Source organism: Phascolarctos cinereus, unplaced genomic scaffold (genome assembly GCF_003287225.1).
Source record: "Phascolarctos cinereus isolate Bilbo 61053 unplaced genomic scaffold, phaCin_HiC Scaffold_726;HRSCAF=1367, whole genome shotgun sequence".
Lineage (NCBI taxonomy): Eukaryota > Metazoa > Chordata > Mammalia > Diprotodontia > Phascolarctidae > Phascolarctos > Phascolarctos cinereus.
This window is the reverse complement of record NW_027556098.1, coordinates 248,488,651-248,511,741: the sequence shown is the minus strand read 5'-3', so window position 1 is coordinate 248,511,741 and position 23,091 is coordinate 248,488,651. Positions and strand designations below refer to the sequence as shown.

At 39.5% G+C, this 23,091-nt stretch overlaps 1 protein-coding gene across 1 annotated transcript in view; it reads left to right on the top strand.

The window, feature by feature from the left end:
• Nucleotides 1-5,761: 5,761 nt before the first annotated feature.
• The window catches only part of BRCA2 (BRCA2 DNA repair associated), a 70,305-nt gene continuing 52,975 nt past the window's right edge, over nt 5,762-23,091 (top strand). Inside the window, 7 exon segments of the mRNA XM_020997137.2 lie at nt 5,762-6,222; nt 8,174-8,425; nt 13,870-13,984; nt 16,309-16,358; nt 16,467-16,507; nt 16,863-16,974; nt 18,830-18,879. Of these exon segments, the coding sequence (XP_020852796.2) occupies nt 6,156-6,222; nt 8,174-8,425; nt 13,870-13,984; nt 16,309-16,358; nt 16,467-16,507; nt 16,863-16,974; nt 18,830-18,879 (687 nt within the window). The 5' untranslated portion in view covers nt 5,762-6,155.

Here is a 23,091-nt window from a genome sequence, read left to right as displayed (position 1 = left end):
CAGGTCTCAGTGTGTCTGAGGCAACACCCATTCAGTGATTAAGGTTAGGTAAGAAAGGAGGCAAAAGATGACCAAGTTTGCCTTCACAAAAAACATCCCTCTGGGAGGGGAAGATCCACAGGGTTTCTGACCAGAATAGAAACAATTGCTATTTACACCTGACTCTGAGCCATCAAAACCCAAACAATGACCAAATGAAATTTGCAGGACCTATTATTGGCCCATCACTGAAAGCCAGAATGATTAGGGTTTAAGGCATAGTCAGATAACTCTATTTGAATCCCAATGGCCTTTATCAAAGCCTGGTTTTCTAGAGCTCTATTTCTAGAAATCATGAATGAAACTTCATGGGACAGAAGAATTAATTTTCCCAGGTTTTTTTTTTAATGATAGAAATAAATAGGGAAGAGAAAAGAAAAAAAAATCTAGTCTCCAATGCAAGGTTCAAGATCAACATTTATATTCCTTTGGGCAGAGCGCCCACATGTAAGGGTATGACTCCCCATGTGGACAAAGGGAGAGAAAGGGAGGAAGGAAAGAAAGAAGGAAGGAAGTGATGCAGTTCAGAGGTTTAGGGGTCCCAAAACTATGGAGGTACAGGGCAGAGTTGCATGGAAAGAATTCAAGGATTCAAGCCATCTTTTAGTCAAGTGACAAAACTTTGTCATGATGCTATAAGGGCAGGCAAAATTCTTTAGGGAACCTGCAACTTAAAGGTTTGTGAATGGTGTGCCAAGTATGCTAATTAGGTAGTGGGGGGGGCAGAATCAAGGAGTGGTCAGATCTTAAAGGAATGTACAGTTTTTGTACCTTAGGCACAGGCTTTATTCACTACTGAAAACTCGGGGTGGGGGCCTTCTAAGGAGTATGGTTTTTGGTCTGCTACATCAGTAAGTCAACTAGTGATCATGGCTGTCCTGTTTGTACAAGATAGCCTTGGGAGTTGACATCTATAGCTTGACTTCTGAATTGTATATGGTAACTGTGGGAATCAGTACTGGATAGTTCTGTATGTGCAGGGACAGAACTATCCTAACAGAAGGGTCAGCTTGTTCCTGTAGCAGGGAGGGATAGTTTGCCTCACTGAGGCCCCCTCATAAGTTATTGCCAGAGATAGGGTCTTTGGGCTGGGGAGAGATATGGTCCTAGGGCTGGGGTCCAAGTACCCCATCAGAAGGAAAAAAGAAAGGAAGGAAGGAAGGAAGGAAGGAAGGAAGGAAGGAAGGAAGGAAGGAAGGAAGGAAGGAAGGAAGGAAGGAAGGAAGGATTGCCAACTGGAAGTGGCCAGTTGGGTCCCCAGTGGGGCAGCTAATACTAGTCTGGGATCTGAAGAGATGAAGAAGGAGGGCCCTAGGTGCCACTCTGTTGATCAGGAACAGAGCTGGGATAGGAATCCAGGTCTTTTGATAGTACAGTGCTCTTCCTGGAAACTTCAACTGCAAGTCAGTTTGAGCCACTTTTCCTTAATCTGAATTCTCTTTTACTGTTGCTGGCATTTGAGCTTTTCTCCTTGTTACTCAGGAAGCATCAACAGTACTCATGATGCATCACCAGTACGCAACTCTGATAGAGAGATAGTATTTAAAGTTATGCTGACTCAGTGACCCATTGGTCCCCAGTCCTGTTTGTCAATCAGCCTTGGGGAAGGCGACCATCTTCAGCTTTTCTATTACCTGCTATCCAGGACAACTGTTAAGCATCACTTACAGGCAATTGAGGAGGAGGTGAGATGCCCTTTTGCTGAGGTGGAATTGTCTTTATCTCATCAATAAAGTTATCAATAAAAACTGACTTGAATCCCTGACTGATCTCTATTAATCAGCTTGTCAACCTTTTGCTACCTTGACATTTTATTAAATTCTTTTTAATTCTCTTTTTCCCAAGTTTTGCCTCTTTAATCAAGGTGAAAGCCCAAAGAAAGAATTTTCCTTTTAACAATAGAAAATGGGAGTTAAGTTAATGGTTACCAGAGGTTTGAAGGGAGCAATGAGGAAGTGAAGGAGCAAGGAGACAGAATAAAGTTAAAGGAAATGCAACATGCTTATTTTCATTCATTCAGTTGGAACCCTGCCCTCTTCCCCTTACTGCCAACCTCCTTCCCTCTCCCTCCGCACACATTGGAAAAAATCCAGTGGTTCCCTAGTACCTAGGTGATGCTGGGACTGGAGTCAAGAAGACCTAAGTTCAAATGTGACCTCAGACACTTACTAGCTGTGTGATCCTGAGCAAGTCATTCAACCTCTATTTGCCTCAGTTTCCTTTCCTGTAAAATGAGAATAATAATAATAATAATACCTCCTTCCTAGGATTGTTGTGAGGATCAAATAAGATAACATTTGTAAAGTGCTTCGCACAGTGCCTGGCACATAGTAAGCACTATGTAAATGTTAACCTTATTATTGTTACTCTTCTCCACATATTCTGTGGAGTGTTCCACAGTGACATCAACCTTGCTTTTCCTCACACAAGACACACAAATCACCTAGCTCTGCATTTTCACTGGCTGTGACTCATGCCTCAAATACTTTCCCATTTCATTTCCATCTCCAGGCTTCCTTCAAATTCCAGAAAAAAATTCTGCCTTCTGCAAGAAACCTTTGCCAGTCCTCAATCTTAGCACCTTCCCTTTGAGATCCTCTCTGATTTATCTTGTTGATATCTTGTTTTTATATAGTTTGCATGTTGCCTCCCCTATTCAACTATGGGATTTTTTTGGGGGGGGGGTGGGGCTTTATTTGTATCCCTTGTGCTTATGAAGTGCTGCCTCTTAGTAGGTACTTAGTAAATGACTTACACCAGCTGCAAAGAATTGGACTTTGAACCCAGGCTCTTTGATTCGAAACCCAACCTTCTTTCCAGTCAGTGGTATGCAAATAAGTGTTTCATAACCAGCTAGAGATGGGGAAAGGGACACACTTTTAATTTTAATCTGCATTATTAACATTTTTTCCAGCACTTTCTTAAGTCTAGACAGTCAACAAAACAATACCAATTTCAGAGAGTATAAAAGCTTGCCAGCTCCAGCAGACTTCTGTTTCCAGTGCACTATGTTAGAAGAAAGCATGGACATGTGGAAAAGGCTGTCTGGGGAACATATAGTAGTTAAATTTGATGACAAATATGTTGTTTTTAAGGGAGTGGTGGGAAATAAAATTGGAAAGGTAGGATTGTAGAGTGCTGAATAACAGGCTGAGGAGTCAAGGCTTTATTACGTTGACACTGGGGAGCCATTGGAGTTGTTTGGTAGGACTGGTGACAGTCAGGTACAGTGCTAAGTGTTGACATAATCAGAGTAGAGCTTTAGAAAGATTAATCTGGCATCAGAACATAGGCTAGATCAGAGGAAGGAGAAGGGAACAAGGTGAAGGCCTACTATATGCCAGGTGCTTTATAGATACTGTCTCATTTGTTCCTCACAGCAACCCTATGATGTAGATGCTATTATTATCCCCATTTTACAGTAGAGAAAACTGAGGTAGAGATTAAATGACTTTCCCACTATCACAGAGCTAATTAAGAATGTGAGGCAGAATTTGAACTCCAGGCCCAGAGCTACCTATGGGCAGAAATCAAAACTACAGAGTTGGAACAGACCTCGGATGCCATCTAAGCCAATTCATCATTGGATTGAAAAAGCAAGAACTAGAAGCAGGGAAAAAAAGTTAGGAGGATTTTGCAACAGCCTAGCCAAGAGATGATGACTTTAAATCCTGATTCTACCACTTGTGTGACCTAAGACAACAGAGGAGGAACCACAGTCTAGAAAGAAGACTAATTTTAGAAGACTAGAACCTGGACATCTCAGAATATTGCTACTTGGTGGGATCTTTTAACCCTCTTTAGCCTCCTCGGTAAAGCAAGATAAGATGAAGACACTTCCAGGTCTATATTGATGATCAAATGAGATCTGATTTGGCAGGCAGCAGTAGGCATGAAAGAAGGGGAATAGCAATAGTATAATAGAATTGAAATTCACTTCCAACCATCTCCACCAACTGTCTTGCCTTCTCCCAGGTACCCTTTCAAACTACACCTCCTCCTATCCCTCTTCGGTCTAGAATGTGATGTTTAAACGCTGACATTGTACGTGGAAGATGTGTTATTTCTGTGTCCGTCTATGCCCCATTTTCCATCCCTGTAACCTTCTAGACGGATGCATCCCACCGTGACTACCACTGCTCTCCCTATGTTGTCCACTTCTGTTTCAGATGTAAATTCCTTGAAGTCAGGGATCTTCTTCGGTTTTGTATTTGGGCAGTGTTTAGTACACAGTGAGCACATATTAAAGGCTTCTCCTTTCACTCATCAAAATGCCAGAATCCACAGCACCTTCTCTCTGATACTAGCCCCAGTTTATCCTGTCTATATCTTCTTGTTTGTACATAGCTATTCACATGTTGTCTACTCCCTTTAGAATGTGAGCTCCTTGAGAGCAGGAACTGTCTTTTGCCTTTCAAGGTATCCTCAGAGCTTAGTACACATTCTTTTTAGTTGACTGACTAGATATGGTCCATTAGAAAGATAACCCAATGGCTTTTAGCTTGGCAACTGGGAGAATGGGGGCATTGTGACACAAAATAGGAGAAAATAGAAAGACCTGAATCTTTTTCTTTTTGAGGGTGTGGGGACTGAAGTGAGAGTAGGGACAAGGTACAGGCTCCAGAGTCCAGGCCTTCTTCAGCATGCAGTGCTAAAGTTTTACGTGGCTAAAATTTGCGGTAGGAAACAATACTGGGGATAATTCAAATTCAGTAAATGTTAATCAAGCATCCACTAAGTGCAAAGCACAGTGCCACCAGAATGAGAAAGACTCAAATAAAAAATAAATTCCCTGCCCTCAAGGCAGGTTAAATCTAGTCTGAGAGCCTTGAACCCTTCTCCCTAGTCTTTAGTCCCTGTTTCCTCCTTCTCCAATAATCACCTTTATACTCATTTGTGCACCTGTAGTACACCCTCCCGCTATATAAGGATAGCTAGCATTTAAGCAGCACTCTAAAGTTTGCAAAGCACAAATAGTAACTCATTTTTATCTTTAACTACATTGTATCCCCATTTTACAGATGAGGAACCTGAGGCAGAAAAGGGGTAACAGATGACATAGCTAGAAGTGGGATCTGAACTCGGGTATTTCAGAATCCAGGTACTATGCCACCTAGATCCTCCGCAAAGTTATGCCCTAAAAATCATCGGATTGAAGAGGCAACACAATCGCCACGATCCCTAGCCTGAACTAGCAAAGCCCCAGACCACCCCAGAACCAGGAGGAAGGTGACGACCCCCACGCCGCCCTGTGACCACGCCCACCCGACCAGGGCGCAAAGAGCGCAGCTACGCCCCTCGCCTGGCCCCGCCCTCCACCTACGTTGGCTGAGCGACGCCGGCGCGGGCGGGGGAGGAAGCGAGGAGTGCACACTCATGCGCAAAGCGAACGCTCTCGAGTCCTCCTCAGGAAGGGCGGGCGGGGTGAGGGGTCAAGTCCACCCTTGTCTCGGCCCAATCCCTTCGGCTGGTCTTCCAGTACGGAGGAAGCCCGACCGGGGTTGGGTGGGGGGGGAGGCTTTGGGAGGAGCCAAAGCCGCGCCGAATCTCGCTTCCGGAAGCCACGCTCTGCGCCTCGTGGTCATGTGCCTGCTCGGCTGACTTTTGGCGCGAGAACCTGAAAATTCGCCGAGATTGAGTGCAAACGGGATTCGTCATCGGAACCCCAGGTCCGTGGCGCGTGTGCGCCTGCGTATCTCCACCCTTCTCCTCCCCCCACCCCCCCCCCGCCACCGCCCCTACCTCGGTCCGTCCGGCGCCGGGAGGTCTCGTCTTATCTCCCTGCAGGGCAGCAACCCCAAGGCCAGTTAGTACCGACCTGGGGGCGGGGGTAAGTGTTGACCAAGGTCTTGGCCCGCCCAGCTTCTGTCCCTCTCCGGGTCTTCCTCTGCACCGCTGACCTAAGGATTGGAATTCGAAAGAAACAGTATTCGTAGTGAACCCTCCCGGACCTCAGTTTACTTCTCCGTGAAATGGGAGGGTTAACCCACGACACAGCTGCAGCTCTCCGGTGCTGACGTTCACTGATGACCTCCCGTTTGTTTCTTCTGTCATTGTTCCCCCCACCACCACCACTTTGTAGACTTTAACAGACCAGTAATACTGGGGGCAAGAAAATGCCAGCTGGATACCAGGGAGAAACAACTTTTTTTGAAGTTTTTAAGACACGGTGCAGTGAATCAGGTAGGACGTGTTATTTCATTGTACAAACTCCACATCACAAACCTTTTTAACAGTTTTAGCCACCACTGCTTTTTTTCATTAATATTTATTTTCATTAAATTAGCCATACCCATAGCACTCCCCCTTCCCCCTTTTTAGAATGCCCTTGAGGGGGCAGCTAGGTTGCGCAGTGGATAGAGCACCGGCCCTGAAGTCAGGAGGACCTGAGTTCAAATGCGGCCTCAGATCAGGCACTTGACACTTACTAGCTGTGTGACCCTGGGCAAGTCACTTAACCCCAATTGCCCGAAAGCAAAAAAATAAAATCATAAAAATTAAAAAAATAGAGTGTCCTTGAGGACAGGGCATGTCTTGTTTATATTTCTATCCCTTTCCCTTAGCAGGGTGCCAGGCATGCCAGAGAACAATATTTTTACATTCATTAATCCTATATAAAAGTATGTTTATGGGCCTTTCTAGTGAGAAATGGGACTCAATGATGAATATTGAGCACCTGCAGATTGGTAAGTCTGGCAGGTTCCTTGGAAAATAGTTTAAAGCACCGCTAGAAACTTTATTTGCAAGACAATTTAAAGATAATCTGTATGTCTTTAGGAGATATTTAGTGATAATTTGTGTGTTTTTAGGAGATAATGATAAAAAAAAGTATTACTTTAGGAGAAAGGGGTTTTTTTGGTCCCTCTTTATTTGCTATAAGGTGTGTTAAATATTTTAACTGCCTGCAAAGTAACTTTAATAGACACTTAATCGCTATACTGTATTACTTGTCACTGGATTGTGTAAATATATGTCAGGCTTAGAATAATTGGTGACTGAAAATTCAATTCAATAAACATTTAACACCTGTTATGTGCCTGGTACTCTAAGTGCTATCTTCGTACCATTATGCAGTGTTTGTAATAAAAAATGTTGTAAAAATATGTGGTAGACGTCATCTACCCGAAACCTCTCACTTAAACATTAAAGAGAATACCCTTTGGTTATATTAAAGAAGTAATAACAATACTGTCATAATTCACAATAGCTTAATATAGTTCTACTATAACTTTCTTTTTTTTGCTAAATGATGGGGTTAAATGACTTGCCCAGGCTCACATAGCTGGGAAGTGTCAGTTGTCTGAGGCTGGATTTGAACTCGGGTCTTCCTTGACTCCAAGGCCAGAGCTTTATCCACTGCCCCTCGCTGCCCCCTACTATAGCTTTCTAAAGAGATTTTCTCTTATAGCAAGCATTTATTAAAAGTCTTTTTATTGTTGTTGTTGTTGAGTCATGGTCAACTTGCAGATCAAGGTGAAAATGATGCTGTACAAAGTTAAACATTTTGCATCTAAGTTCCAGAAATAAATAGTACCGGCTTTTATACATAATGAACCAGTCAATCAATAAACATTTATTGTGTACCTACAAGCACTAGGGATACCTAAGGAAGCAAAACACAGTCTCTATCCTCAGAGCTTGCCATCTAATGGGGAGATAACATAAACATATATAAAAAGCAAACCATGTATAAGATAAATAGGAAATAATTAATAGATGGAAGGTACTGGAATTAAGAGGAGCAATTACTTGGTAGTATAGAAATGAAGATAGTAGGGGAAGGAATATTGAAGGGGAAAAATTGGAGTTTAAATTATTAGTGATGCATTTGTCCAGCTCTACCACAGATCAGTAGACATGCTTCTACCTCTACTAGGCTGTTTCCCACTTTACCCCCTGTGCTGTTTCCCTAAATATTGTTTCTAACCCAATGAACATAGATGCTTATGACAGCTTGACTTAATATTACCGAATTAAAAACAGTTTGATCTAATTCTTACCATTTTTTCATTTGCCAAAGCAATAAAATCTCATATTATGAATCTGTGTCCCTGAACATTTAGATGACATTGATTAAAGCTTAAGGTGTAAGGTATTTGTTTTGTTTTTGGTTTTGGTTTTGGTTTTTTCACAGATTTAGGGCCAATAAGCCTTAACTGGTTTGAAGAACTTACTTCAGAAGCTCCACCTTACAATTTTGAAACTTCAGAGGATCATGGAAATAAAACTGAAATTATTGAGTTGACTTCTTTTAAAACACCTCAGCGGAAACCTTTCACTTATAATCAGCTGGCTTCAACACCATTAATCTTCAAAGAACGGAATGTAAATTTTTCATTGTATTCCCCTCCTTTAAGAGGACCAGATCATTGCAAATCAGACATAGGTAAGTAACTTTTGTTTGAATATAGATTTTTAAAATTTATTCACAAGAGTGGATTTTTTTCCTATATTAAAAGTTGTGGTTTGTTTTGATTATATATATTTTTTAAAAAGCCAAACTATGATACATTTGTATGTTGCCATGTAAGACATGAAAGAGTTGTCAGTGAATCAAAAAGATCTATGCTTGACCCTGTGTTGTTGAATCTTTTTATCAGTGCCTTTGATAAAGGCGTGGATGATGTCCTTATCAGATTTGCAGATGACGTTAAGCTGGGAGAGATGCTGACCAGAGAGAATGATGAGGCAGATCCCAGATGATCCTAAAGGGCTAGAATATTGGATCACATAATTAAAGTATTACAATTTTGGATCCAAAATGTCAACTTCAGGAGTACAAGATGTCTGGAGACATGATGAGAGCAATTTGTATGGAAAAAAATTTAGGGATTTTAATGGACTAAAAACTCATCCTCAGTCTACAGTATAATATGGCATCCAAAAAAAGGGAACATGACCTTGGGATGCATCAAGAGAGAAACAGCTTTTGACAGTAATTATATATTTTTTAAAGTTTAGAGTATTGCTACAATATACAGCTATCTCTACAACATCTTTTGCACAGGTCTATCTTTGATGTGTGAGTTTCCTATTCGATTAACTTCTGTGGCTTCCTGTTGCCTCTAGGATTAGCTATAAACCCCTCTGTTTAGCTTTCAAAGCACTTCACCATACCCTATCTTGACAACTACATTGGATATTGCTTCCTTTTTGAACATCTTTTGCCACAGACAGCTTCTCCCAACTCACACTTCATGATGAGGTCCTCATCACCTCCAGCTTAGATTATTGCTATTGCTGGTGCCTTCCCTCCCAAGCTACCTTGTATCACTTTGTATACATTTGTATTTATTCACTTTATGTTGTGTGTATACATATATGCTAGGAGACAGTAGGGTCACAAAACTAGAGAAAAGAGAACATAGAGAGAAGAGTGTGGTTCACATCATTAGTGAGTAAAGAAAGGTCAAGAAGGACGAGGAATGAGAAAAGGCCATTAGATTTGGCAATTCATGAAGAGCATCATTTCAATGATGAAGTCAGAATCCAGATGGTAGAGAGTTAAGAAGAAGAGAATGAGTGGAAAGGGGGTGGAGGCACTTGTTATAAACAGCCTTCTCTAGGTGTTTAGTCATAAAGGGTAAGGGAGAAATACAGGATGATAGCTAGTGAGAAGGATTGGATCAAGTGAGAGTTTTTTGAAGATGAAGGAGACATGGGCATGTTTGCAGGCATGAGGGAAGCAGCCAGTCAGTAAGGATCGGTTTAAGATTAGAGAGTGAGGATGTTAGAGGTAATAGTCTGCTAGAGAAGGTGGGTTGGAATGGAGTCATTTGTGCACATAGAGAAAGGGATTTATGTTGACAAGGAGAAAGGCTACTTTGTCATGTGAAATAGGCAGAGGAGATAGTGTCAGAAAGCATCTAAGATGGGGGAAACAACTATGGTCTGAGAATGCTTCGCCTGTCACCTTGGCAGCCCGCAGCTCCAGGAGGGGCAGTGGCCATAGGTGCATCCTGCTTCTGGCCTGGTCTGGCAGGCCTTTCTGGCAGTTTGGCCAGCTGATCCCTGCAGGAAGTGGGCGGTGGCCTTGGCCCCTGCCAACGTGATCCCTATCATATTGCTGTCCAGTCAACAAGGGAAATTTTTCTGTGCTGTAGAAAATTAGGACAATGAATTGTTGATGCTAGAGACTGTACATGTTATGTGGAATTACTAGACAAGCATTTTGGAAACATCTGTGAGCTGGATATTATATTTAATTTTGAAAAGGCATATTTTGTCCTTGATGAGTTTGTAATGGTGGGAGAAATCCAGGAAACCTCAAAGAAAACTGCTGTTAAGGCTATAGAAGACTCTGATATGTTACAGGGGACAGTGGAAGAATACATGAGCAAGCCTGCGTTTTAACTGAAAAATCTACTTGACAACCCAGTGGTGCCACATGTCATAAATCTGCAAAACTTCAGCTGGATGTGGTTCTTCTGCGATGTGCCAGAGCCTTATGCCAAAAATAACTTAAATTGATTGTGTTTGAAACTTCTTGGATGCTTTAGGATACTGTGTTCAACTAGCAAGACTTAAAACTGTAGCATATTTGTAACGGGTGCATATCTGTATTATTCTCTATATATGGATTCTTTTGGTTGTAGAATGTAAAACAACCACCATTCAGTAGACTGCATGTTTTGTTTGTACCAGCAAAGCAATAATTTTAAAGTATTTTTGAGAAGTGAGCTGTACTATATTTTTGCTAGTATTCTTAAGTTGGCAACTATTTTGTAAAAAATACTATGAATGTACTGCCTGTCTTGGACTAAAATAATACTTTTTTCTAACTACAGAGTTATTTTTTATTATGATTTCATAATGTGTCAAAGTAATATAAAAGGCCAGTTATTAGACAACTGTAGGCATATCATGTAATATGCATAAGTGTATATATGCATGTATATGTAAGTAGATGCATAAGACATCAACATGTCTTCAGCCTCTAATAGCAGGCTTCACTGTCTTACCTTGAATTTCTTATTCAGTCTTGACTTTGGGGAAGTAACAGCAGTGACAGAAACACAGCTACCTATCATTTAAAACAAAAACGGAATCCTTAGGAACATCTGTCTAGGATGAAATTGTTCTAATAAAATTTTGGCAGTCAGAATTGTAAAGTATATGAAGTATCCCAATTTGTATTTTCACAAAAATCACAGCATTTCATATTAGAAGGGAGTTAGTTGAGTGGCCATTTACTCTAATCTATACTCCAAACTTACTAATTTACAAGCTTTTTTTTATAACTTATTTTTTAACAAGTCAAATAATTTGAGTGACAGTGTCTATGACTTATTTCCCTTCAAGATGTAATAAGATGATTGACTTGGCTTCCCTAATGCACACAGTGTAACACCCTAGGACTCCAGTCAATTTTTGCTGTTGACTGTGGTGTCAGCACTTCTCTCTTTGGAAGCCTGGAGAATTCATGTCCATCAAAATGAGACATCTGTATACTCAAGGATATGAAAGCCTCCAGTTAGTAAATATTTTGTAATTTTCAGTCACAATTTTCTAACATCTTAGGACTTTTCTGAATTTTAATTTGCACCAAGTGTTTTCCTTAGTGTCTGGACAGTGTTAGTCTGGAGGTCTAAGTTCACTCATATTGCAGTGATTAGAGGGACAATCATGGTCAGTTTTCCTGAGAGATGAGTCTGCCTCCTATGGGGGTGTCTTTAGGAAATTTTGGATGGGGTGACTTCTAAAAAAATTTACTAACACTAAAAATTACTTTTTTGTCTGCCTTAGTAGACATGTGCACATCAGCACCACAGGGTCCTTGATCACTGGAAGTGATATTGCACTTCAGGGCTTCCATTCCTTTTGACTACAAGTGCTCCTCTCCACCCTGAACCTACAATCCTGAAGTGGGTATAGACAATGGAATTGCCAAACATCTGGCCCTGAACTCAGTGCTAGCACAGGGGTCCCCCATAATCTCTTTCTGACCAGTTGTCACATCCACTTCCTATGTCTGGCTTGGAAGCTCCTGAAGCTGCTGCTGCTTCTGTCACCACCACCCTATCCCGCCTCTGTTGTTTCATGTGGGCTCAAGATCACCCCGTTTTCACAGGTCTGTCTCTCTTTCTTACCTCCTGTGTTGTCTTAGGCTGGAAGAATGCTTTTGTTGGCTCTGCCACTCCAGAATTCAATGTGAGGTGTTATTTTAAAGCTGTTTGGAGAGGGATTTGGGGTTGTTTGTGCTTTGTTCTTGAAGAGGAGTGTGACATCAAGGAGGTGATGCCATGACATGCAAGTGAATTGGATTTAAGTGAGGGGTGGCTGTGCAAAGTCACTGGCCTCACTTTCTCCTCCAGAGCCATTTGGGTCTAGTGGTGAGACATAGATCAGGACAGTGGGACACCGTGGCTTTCCAGCTTGACTGAGGCAATGCTTATTCATTGATTAAGGCTACGTGAGAAATGAGGCAGAGAATGGCCTCTAGTCCAAAAAAAAAAATCCGGGGGAGAAAGATCCTTAGGGTTTCTGGTCAAAACAAATGATTGCTATTTATGTTCCTTTTTTTTTTTTAATGTGTCACTGATGAAGATTTTTTTGAGTGTTGTGCTTCTAACTCCATTTTCTCCTTAAGTTTTTATTGCATTTTTGCATAGCATGATGATTTTTAGGAATGCATAGGTTGTATTATAACAGAGCTGACTGTATTACTCTCCCAGTCTTACATCTCATCTGGCTCCAGTTCCTCTTCAATATAGCTAACAAAGTGATTTTTCCAAATTTCAGTTCTGCTCCTGTCGCACCCCTTCCCAACTGTCTGCTCCAGTGGCTCCATGTGATCCCTGAGATCAAATGCACACTTTTCTCTTTGACTCCTAAAGCTCTCCACAACCTGGCCCTTTCCCTCCTTCCAGTCTTCTGCATAGTCCTTGCTTCCATTAGTTCTCTGGTCTAGCCATATAAGACCACTTTCTGTACCTCTGATGTGATGTTGTGTTTCTTCTCTCTACTTTTGCATCAGCTATTCCACACGTCTGGAGCGCTCTCTTACTCCACCTTTCCCTCTTGGAGATGCAGCTCAAGCACCACCTGCTGCCCAAGGCCTTTCCTTACCTCTTCCCCCACCATCCTCCCTCAAAGCTTGCTTTGTAAATATTTCTGCCTGTGTATATGTACATTGTTTCCCTCTAGTAGAATGTAAGACCCTTAAGGGGAGAAACTGTTTTGGTTTTGCCTTTGTATCCCCAAAACTTAGCCCAGCCAGTGCCTGGCATATAATTAATTGCTTGGTCTCTTAAAGCTTAAACTCCTCATCTTTCCCTCCAAAATTTCTGAACTTTAACTTTCGTGTTTTTGGTACCTCAGTGCTTCTAATGACCTTGGCTTGCAACTTGAGTCATTTTTGACCCTCTTCTCTCCTTCCCCCTCCTTCATATACATTTAGTAGTTAAGCCCTTCAACGTTTCTTTCTTTAATATGCTTCATCAGTCCCCACCGGCCCTCATTATACGTACTACATTATTTGTTTGGACTATTGTGTAAGCGCTTCCTGACTGGTCCCTTTGACGTCTGTCTCCTTTCCATTCCATCCTTCACATGCAGCCAAAATAATCCTTCTAATCCCCTGATCAAGTCACTTCACAAACCTTCCAAGGCAGCACATTGTGGGTAATGTCTGCCAAATTTTATTCAGATTATCAAGAAGCCTAAAGTGACCTTCAGAAATTATCTTTATTCTATTTCTCTGCCTTTATGCCAAGTCCAAGATAAGCCATTCCAGATCAATGAGAATCTCTCCTAACTTTAAAGACTTCTAGAGAGGAAAAATTAACAGTCCTTAACAATGATTATTGTAATTATTTTGCTCTATTGCAGGTAAGGATAATGCAGTTGATAAAGAACTTAGGAAAAGTCATTGCATAATGAAGACCAAATTAGGTCAAGCAAATGATGTTACCAGCCCACCTCTCAGTGCTTGTCTCAGTGAAAGGTATGATGAAGTTATGAATATGAAATGAAATGCTTTCTTGCATTTGATTTGCTTTGTTTTTTACATGATTGTCTCATTTAGCCAGCATACAGAGTGCTAAAGTTAGGTTATTGAAGAATACTGCTCTGTGAACCCAAGATCACAGTTATTGGAGCAAGAACTCACTATTTGATAAAAAATATTTGGGAAAATTAGAAAGCAATCTGGCAGAAACTATATATAGACCAACAATTGACCCCAAATTTAGAGCAAGTGAAGCTCTGATTTAGGTGTATAGGGTGATGCTTAAACAAATTAGAGGAACCAGGAAGAAATTACCTTCAGGTCTTTGGGTGGGGAAGATGCCATGACCAAACATGGGATAGAAAGGTTCACAAGAAATAAAATGAACAGTTTTGATGACATGAAATTAAAGAGGTTTTAAACAAACAAAACCAATGCAGTTAAAATTAGAAAAGAAACAAAGGAGGTTAAAAAAAATCTTGGCAGTAAATTTCCTTGATAAAGGTCTCATTTCTAAGACATATAGGGAAATGATTCAAATTTGTAAGAATGAGCCATTTGCCAACTGATAAACTTTTAAAAGATATGAACAGTTGATTCAGTTCAAGCTATCAATAGCCAAATAAAAATCATTAATAATTAGAGAATTACAGATTTAAAAAATTCTGAGATACCACCTCACACCTACCAGACTGGCTAAATTGACAAATGCCGGAGAGTCTGTGGGAAATCTGGTACATTAATTCACCGTTGGTGGAGCTTTGAACTGGTCCACCTGTTCTGGAAAGAAGTTTGGAAATGTTCCTGCAAAGCTCTTTTAAACTGTGCATGCCCATTGACCCAGTAATAATGCTGTTAATCTTGTATTGTCTTGTAACTGCTGCTTGTTGAATTTTTAGCGTGAGCATTTACACCTTGGAAATGAGCAAATGCCTCACATTAGTGCTTGGTTTATTGTTTTATTGATTGTTTAGACTTAAGAAAGTGATAGAGAAAATGTTAATAATGCAGATTAAACTTTAAAATGTGCTGAATGTTTTTGGAGATGCAGTTGTTAAAACATTTATCAGCACCCCCTCCTATACCCCAAAGAGATCAAAGAAAGAGAAAAAGGACCCCATTTACAAAAATATTTATAGCACCTCTTTTTGTGGTGCCTTAGTGAATTGGGTAATGGCTAAACAAGTTATGGACTGTACATGTAATGTAATATGCTTTAGCTACAAAAAAAATGATGAAGGGGACAGTTTTAGAGAAACTTGGAAAATTTTGTATAAAACTGCAGCAGAGTGAAATGAAAGAAAGCAGAAGTATAAGCTGTATTACTGTCATGATAAAAATTTGTGATAAAGAGAAACTGAGGCACAGAGTTCTGAGCATAATCAGTTTATTAGCAAGGCTAGCAATTGCCTATAAATGGGACCCAAGGCTCCTCAGTAGCCAGGGATAGAACTGGCGGGGAGAGCGTCACTTTTATAGTATTTACATAGTTACTGTTTTTAATCTCACTTCTGATTGGTTGATGCCCTCTTACATCATGATATCCCTCACTCAGTAGTTTAACATTTTTTGAAAGGTCTCATGGTTGGCAGTTTCAGGGCAGGGGGATGGGGAGTAGAGGGACAGGACAGGAGGCTTGTGTTTTACATGCTAGCACTTAGGAATGGGTTTAGAACATTTGTGGTGAGAAAGCACGGAGAAGAAAGGTACCAGGAAGTGAGGTGCCTGGAATTGTTTTCCTCTGTTGCCAGTGTTGTCAGGCAGCTTATAGGGTGTGGATGGCAAGCTGTCAAGGTGGAGGAAGGCAACTGAAGTCAGAGGCATAAAGAGCTCAGACTCGTTTAATGAGGGGACCCAACCAATACATAGTCAATTGATCAAACCCGATGAAATAGAGTGGAAATCTTATTAAGACTCAATTCATCCTGCACTAATGATCAGTCAGTACTAATGATCAATTCCACATTATCACAGCAATATTAAGACAAATGACTTTGAAAGACTTAGGGACTCTGAACACAGTGACCAACCACAATTTCAGAAGGCTCATCATGAAAGATGCTGCCACCTCCATTTGGAGAGGTAATGGGCTCAGAGTTCAGATAGAAACTTTGTTTCTGGACATGGCTGGTTCTACAATTTATTGGGCGCAATTTTTTATTTCTATGATTCAGTACTATAGATTTAACAGCTATTATACCTAGGCTTCTTAAATCTTTAAAATTTTAAGTTGTTAGCTACTCTTTTGTAATTTTGTCGCATTTTAATATTATACGATGTAATTTTATTTGTTGAATAATCTGAGTGGCTTTTATTTTCAGTCCAATGGTTTTACGAGGCCCATACAGAACTCCACAGAGGGAAAAGCCTGGTATGAATAGTCTTATTTTTTTGTATGTGTTCTTTTTAAACTACATTTTGATTTTTATATTTGTTAAAATATCTCGTGGCTTAACTACGTTTCTCTCCATTTTTTTAGTGGCATATGGAAACTTGTTTTATACCCCTAAACTAATGAAGGTAAGTATTATTTTAATTGTTAATAATATGAGCTTTTGACAATTTTTTTACTGTATCTTTCCTCTGAGATTCTCCATGCAAATATTTTTAATCTTCATTGCATTTCTTTAAATTAACTACCATTTGTTAATAAGGCAGATATGTTCTCATCTTAAAAATTGTGAAACCAGAAGCATACCAAGATTGAGTGGCACATAGAACCATTCAAGGATGAAGCTCACTTTTTTCACGAGAATATATGTATATTTTCACATGTATATATGTGTGTATATGTGCATATATATTTAAACATATATGTGTGTATATATTTGTATGTAAATATATATGTATATATAATTTTTTTTTCTATTTTCAGGTTAATACACCAAAACACATTTCTGAAAGTCTAGGAGCAGAGGTGGATCCAGACATGTCTTGGTCAAGCTCTTTGGCCACTCCCCCCACCCTCAGTTCAACTGTGCTAATAGGTAATATTATCAAAAATGTGTTGTATGGTGAAAAACAGAATTAGTACAAAGTAATGCTCCCCTCCAAAAAAATAATTAGAAATAGTAATGCTCCATCTAAGTGGTGGAGCTAGTGATTATAATCTAGTTCTTTGCCTCCTTCAGCGGTCTGTTTCTCTGCAGCTTCTTCTGCAGGTTTTCTCGGCAAATGAGGAAGGCTGTATGTGATGTTAACTGAATGAAGAGCATTATTTTGACTCTCAAATAGGCTTTAAATTTAGACATTTATTTCTTAACCCACAAGCCTCAAAGGCTGTGATCTATGTGAATTATTTAGATGTTCAGAATAGTGAAGTCAGAAAAGGGTTTAGGAGGAAAGAGGGTAAACTTAGTTTGAAGTATTGGGGAGACATCTGGGTATAGATAGATGGTCAGTATATGAGAATGGTCAGCATATGATGGTTAGGTATATGAGAGTTCAGGTGTGGAGCTCAAAAAAATGGTCAGACCTAGAAGGCTAAATTTGGGAGTCATCTTCATACAGAGAATAGTTGAAGCTGTGGGGAGCAGTGAGATGGCGAGGGTAGAGAGTGCAGAGGGAGAGGTGGGCAAACAAAGGACAGGAATTTGGGGAAGAGTGTGAAACGCCCTTGGAGGAATCCGAAGCAGAGGCTTGAGGTGGAATAATCAAGAATGTAGTGTGTCTAAAACCAGAGGAGGGAAGATACCTAATGGGAGGGGTTGCTCATTGGGATCAAAAGCTTTGGGAAAGAAAGTGAAGGAGGCTGAGTTATCTACCAAAAGACCATTGACTTTGCTGTTAGGAGGAAAGTGAATTGCAGAAGTCAAATAGAGTAGAGGAGACTGAAGTGAAGTTTGAAGAGGTTGAGAAGAGGTTGATTTTGATTTTATTGGAGGCATAGGGTATAGAAAGCATCTTGAAGTAGTTTGGCAGTGAAAGAGAAGAAGGAAATGGAACTATGGCTGTTTGGGATATTAGGATCAAGGGAAGCTCTGTTCTAGGATTGGGGAGACCTGAGCATGATTTAAAAGTAGATGGGAAGGAGCAGTAGCAAGAAAGAGACTGAAGAAAAGATCAAGTGATAGATTGTTCATAAAGCACTTGATAAACTATAAAGCATCATATAAATATCAAATGTTTGAAGAGGAGGAGAAGGATTAATTAGAGAATTGGGTATGGTTTGAAGACCATTTGCCTTAGTATAGGGAAACCATTTGTGATAGGTAAGAAGAGAGAATAGGTGATGATAGCTAACATTTATATAGCATCTACTATGTGCCAGGCACTGGGTTAAGTACTTTATCATTGTTATCTAATTTGCTCCTCATAACGATCCTAGGAGGTAGGTGAATGAGGCAAAAGGGTTAAGGGGTTAAGTGACTTGCCCAAGGTCACACAGCTACTAAATGTCTGAAGCTAGATTTGAACCAAGGTCTTCCTGACTCCAGGCCCAGCCCTCTGTTCCCTGCACCACATTCCAGTGGATGATGTTGCTAAGAAATTGGAGTCTCCTTCTTAGGGAATAGAAGGCTCATTTACCATTGTAAATGTGTGAGATCAAGGTGTAGTTGAGCACTTGAGGGGGACCTGAAAAGGTTTGGCATGTGGAGAGTGGGAGATGAGTTGAATGGCCACCTCTAGAGCCCCTGGCTGACATGAGGCACCTTTTATTTGTGGTGATAGGGCACATCTGTGACCAAGGAGCATAGCAGCCAAGAAATGCAAATGGATTTCTTTCAGCATTACTTCTGTCTCATTGCCTACCAGACAAATGGTTGTTTATGAAGCCGTGAGGACAGTTGTCCTTTTCTGACTATTAACAGTCTTATGTAAAATTTAATGTTTTTCTTTCAGTCAGAGATGGTCAGACTTCTGGAACTAGGATTCCTAATGATACTACAATTGTAAGTACATTTTATGAATCTGTGGTGTGCTGTTTTCCTTTTTACTTTCAAATCCTTATATAATACTTTCAAATCTTCAGTAATTAAATTATGATGGCATAAGCAATAGCCCAGCATTGAAAAAATTTAAATTCTCAATCCAGTAGAATTATGTAAACAAAAGAAATCCAAATAAACCAATTTTTAATTAATATGTATGTTTCAAAATACAGCCCCTAGCCAAATGGTTTCCTGACCAGTTTCATAAATAGTAGCTTTAAAAAAATTAATGTCTTTTATTCATTAACGTAATTTTTTCCCAGTGAACAAAAATCTTGCTTTCTCTTCCTTCTCCCCCCTCCTTCTTATAAGAAAATTAAAACTAAACTCTTATAACAGATAGTCAATCAAGCAAAATTTCATTGGCTATGTCCTAAAGATAAATGTCCCATTCTGCATCCTGTGTCCATCACCTCTGTCAGCTTAGATTTCTTTAATTAATATGCGTGTTGCAGAGTACAGCCCTGTACTTCTGGCTTCCTGACCAGTTTCATAAATGGTAACTTTAAAAAATACTAGTGAGTTATTTATTAAAATAATTTTAATTAACAAAAATATTACTTTCTATCCTTTCTCCCCCCCAATAAAAAAGAAAAGAAAAAGAAAACTCTTATACCTAATATGCAGTCAATCAAAACTGCATATCTTTTGACCATTTATTAGTTGACATTATCGTTTCAACTAATTTTTTAGATAAATTTCTAGGGTTTTCTAATTAAACTGTTATATGATCTGCAAAAAGTGGGTATTTTGTTTCCTTTTTGCCTATGCTGATTTTCTCATTTTGCCTTGCTAACTTTTCAATGCTACTCTCCAGATGAAGAGTTTTCATTTTAAAAGACTTGTATGCCTGATCTGTAGTCTCTTATTTCTCTCATGCTATGCTGTCTCCCTACTTTGTCCGTTCTATAAGAACGTGATTGACTATTTAAAGTGCATAGAAATTTTGCTACAATGGAAAGCAATGTTAGAATATAAGCAATATGTCGATTAGATACAGTGACTGTATACTGCTGTTTCAGGCTTTTTACAGTAACTTCTACATGTTTCTTGCCTATTAACTTCTAATTCCCTTCTTAGTGTGTTCCCTATTTTTGCTCTATAGTTCGGGGTTAGATTTCCTTTCAGTTGCCATGTTCATTAAATCACCCAGGGCTTCAACCGTGGTCTCTACTCAGGATTGCTTTCTTCATTACCAGGGTGTGGCAAGTCCCCCTATTAAAGAGAGAAGAAATATTGGGGCTCAGACTAGATCCATAACCAAGAAGAAACTTCAAGGCAGTTAGACACAAATTGCCTAGGCCATTTCTGTCTGAAGAGTGAGGGCTCCATGAAACTGCACTGGGTGCACTTATCGAGGGACACCTGGGCAGTAGTGCAGCTTTCTGGATTTTTGTTGGCTTAGTTTTTTAGTAGGAACTATCTTGTGGGGAAGCATTTCCTTTTCTTTCTTGTAATTTTTGTCACTATTTGGCTTTTTTTTTTGTTTAAATTGGTGAACTTGGGAGTTAGATTGACATCCAATTTTTTCCTCTGCCATCATGTCAAAAGTCTCAAATAACTAAGGAATTGAAAATGATATGTAAATGCAGAAGAATAGTTTGAACCAAATGCTTTTTGAGGTCAGGGGAAGAAAGGCTTATTATTAATTGGCACTAATTTTTTTTAAATGTTTGAGCAGAGAACTTTAAAAATTAATAGTGCCTAAGCAGTGTTGTGGTGAATGCAGAAAAGATTCTTGTATAGGAGACTGAGCTTGAGGACTATTATTTTGTTGTTGTTGATCGTCCTTTCTAAAGCAGAAATTGGAATAATGGTCTTTTTGTAAAGCCTTATTAAAATAGTGAGTGCACTTTTAAAACATTGGAATCAACACTGTCTTACAGGACATGTAGTCACCATAGGGATGGAAATCAATAGGCATAAATTTGTTCTCAGGTACTACTAGTGTCAAAGACGTGTTCGCCTGTCACCAGGCTTACTATGGGGAGAGAGCAATGATATCCCCAGCTATTCTGCTAGGAAATTTTTAATAATAGTAATAATAATAACATTTATAGAGTGCTTTAAAATTTTCTAAGTGCTTACAGTATTATCTTATTTTATCTTTATAACAACCCTAAGTAGTAGGTGCTATTTTTATTCCCATTTTATAGATGGGGAAACTGAGTCAAACAGAGTTTAAGTGACTTGCCCAGGATTACATAGCTAATAAGTGTCTTAGGCAGGATTTGAAGTCTGGTCTTCTGATTTCAAGTCTAGCACACTCTTATCCTTTATGCCACTTAGCTGCATAATGAGTGTCTTTTGGGATAAGATTCCCTAAGTTCTATTTTAGAGTGGGTATACAAACAATTTATGGGTTCTTTGAGGGCTAAGGTTGTTTAATTATTTGTATTTGTATCTCCAGCACCAAACACAGTGCCTGGAACATAGTAGATGCTTAATCAATGCTCATTATGCAAGCAATCTTCTACTCCCAATTTTCCTAGAGAAGACATGGATTAGGACTTGAGACCTTACTTGAAATCAGCTAGGCAATTAATAATTTATGGATTTCTCCCAAACAACTTTTTATATCCAGTAAGTTGTATACATCAGGGTCTTTGACACTAAGGCCTGAGTAATGCAAAAATGTACAGAATTTAGTCTTATATTCAAAGTTAATCTACTGTGTGCTTAATGATACAGTCATTACTGTGCTGCATGGAGGTAATGCATAAATAATAAACAGTTAACGGAAGTTGTAATTAGTACTGTATTGGGGGAACAAAATGGGGGCAGGGTTCTAGAAGAGAGAGATTTCTACTTCCTTAGACAGCTAAGTGGCTTCGTAGAAAGATCGCTGGGCCTGGAGTCAGGAAAATCTGAGTTCAGATCCTACCTCAGATACCTACCAGCTGGGGCAAGTCACTTAACCTTAGTCTGCCTCAAATTCCTGTTCTGTAAAATGGGGTTAATAATAGTACCTACTCCCAGGGCTTTTTATGAACATAATATGAGATATTTGTAAAGTGCTTTTCAAACTGTAAAGTGTTATGTAAATGATTCCTGTTATTACTATTAATATTTCTTAATTCCTTTCATCGGTCTTATGTGATGATTTCAAAGTCTTTCACCATCCTGTTTGCTGTCTCTTGTATGTTCTTCAGCTCACTGAGGTCAGAATGTACCCAGAACAGGACATAAGCATAAGTGGGGAAAATTACAGCAGGATTATCACATATGCTCTCTTACTTTGGACACTCAGATTAGCTGACTCATTGCAATCCATAGTCAAGATTTGGAACAGAAAGTTCCTTATTAATGAAATTTAATTTGAATCATTTCTGAGTGACTATTATCCTGATCTTGTGATTTCATTGGTACTGGTAACTCCTCATGAAAAAATTCCCTACAGCAATGAATGCCATGTATTCTGCAATGTAGTATTAGAAAGGTATGGAGAGGGTGAGCAGCTTGTCCAGGACCCCAGGGTCTCTGACCTCTGTGTCAGAGACAGGACTCGAACCCCAGGTGTTCTTGATTCCAGGGTTCTCTGTCCACTATGGCATACTGCTTCTCAAATGATTATTACATGGGAGAAATTACCAGATAACACATTCAAGTATAAATTCCATAGAACTCACCCGTGTATTCATTCTTATAATAACTTTTGGTTCAGTAGCACCTTTTTTGCTTGGTATTTATTGACAAAGTATATAAATGTAATCTTAATGAGTAAAGTAATCTTTACTCATTAAGTAAAATATTTGGTAGAGAGCAGACATGGTTAAGTTTTGTTTTTAGAATGATTAAAAAAGCTAAGGCTTGTTTTTGTAGCCTCAAACAATATTCATAGTCTTTGTAGGAGGGACTGCTGAAGTTAGGGTTATGCTTCTGTTGTGACCTTATTCTCCCTGGCTCCATTGTTGCCCACTACTATGGAATTTATCCTTGATACTTGACAGTTTTTCCTTTATGCTTAATCTAAACTGAAATTCTGCTTTCCTAGATTCCAGTCTCAGGACCATCATAATTTTGCTTCCCATCTGAATCTGTCTTATAGCATAGCTTTACTGTCTTCCTATTCCATTTTTCCCACTCTCTACTATCTGTAGTATTTTTCTTCACCTGCAGGCCCATATACCCTAATAAGTAATTTATTTAAAATTTCTATAATAGTAACTTATG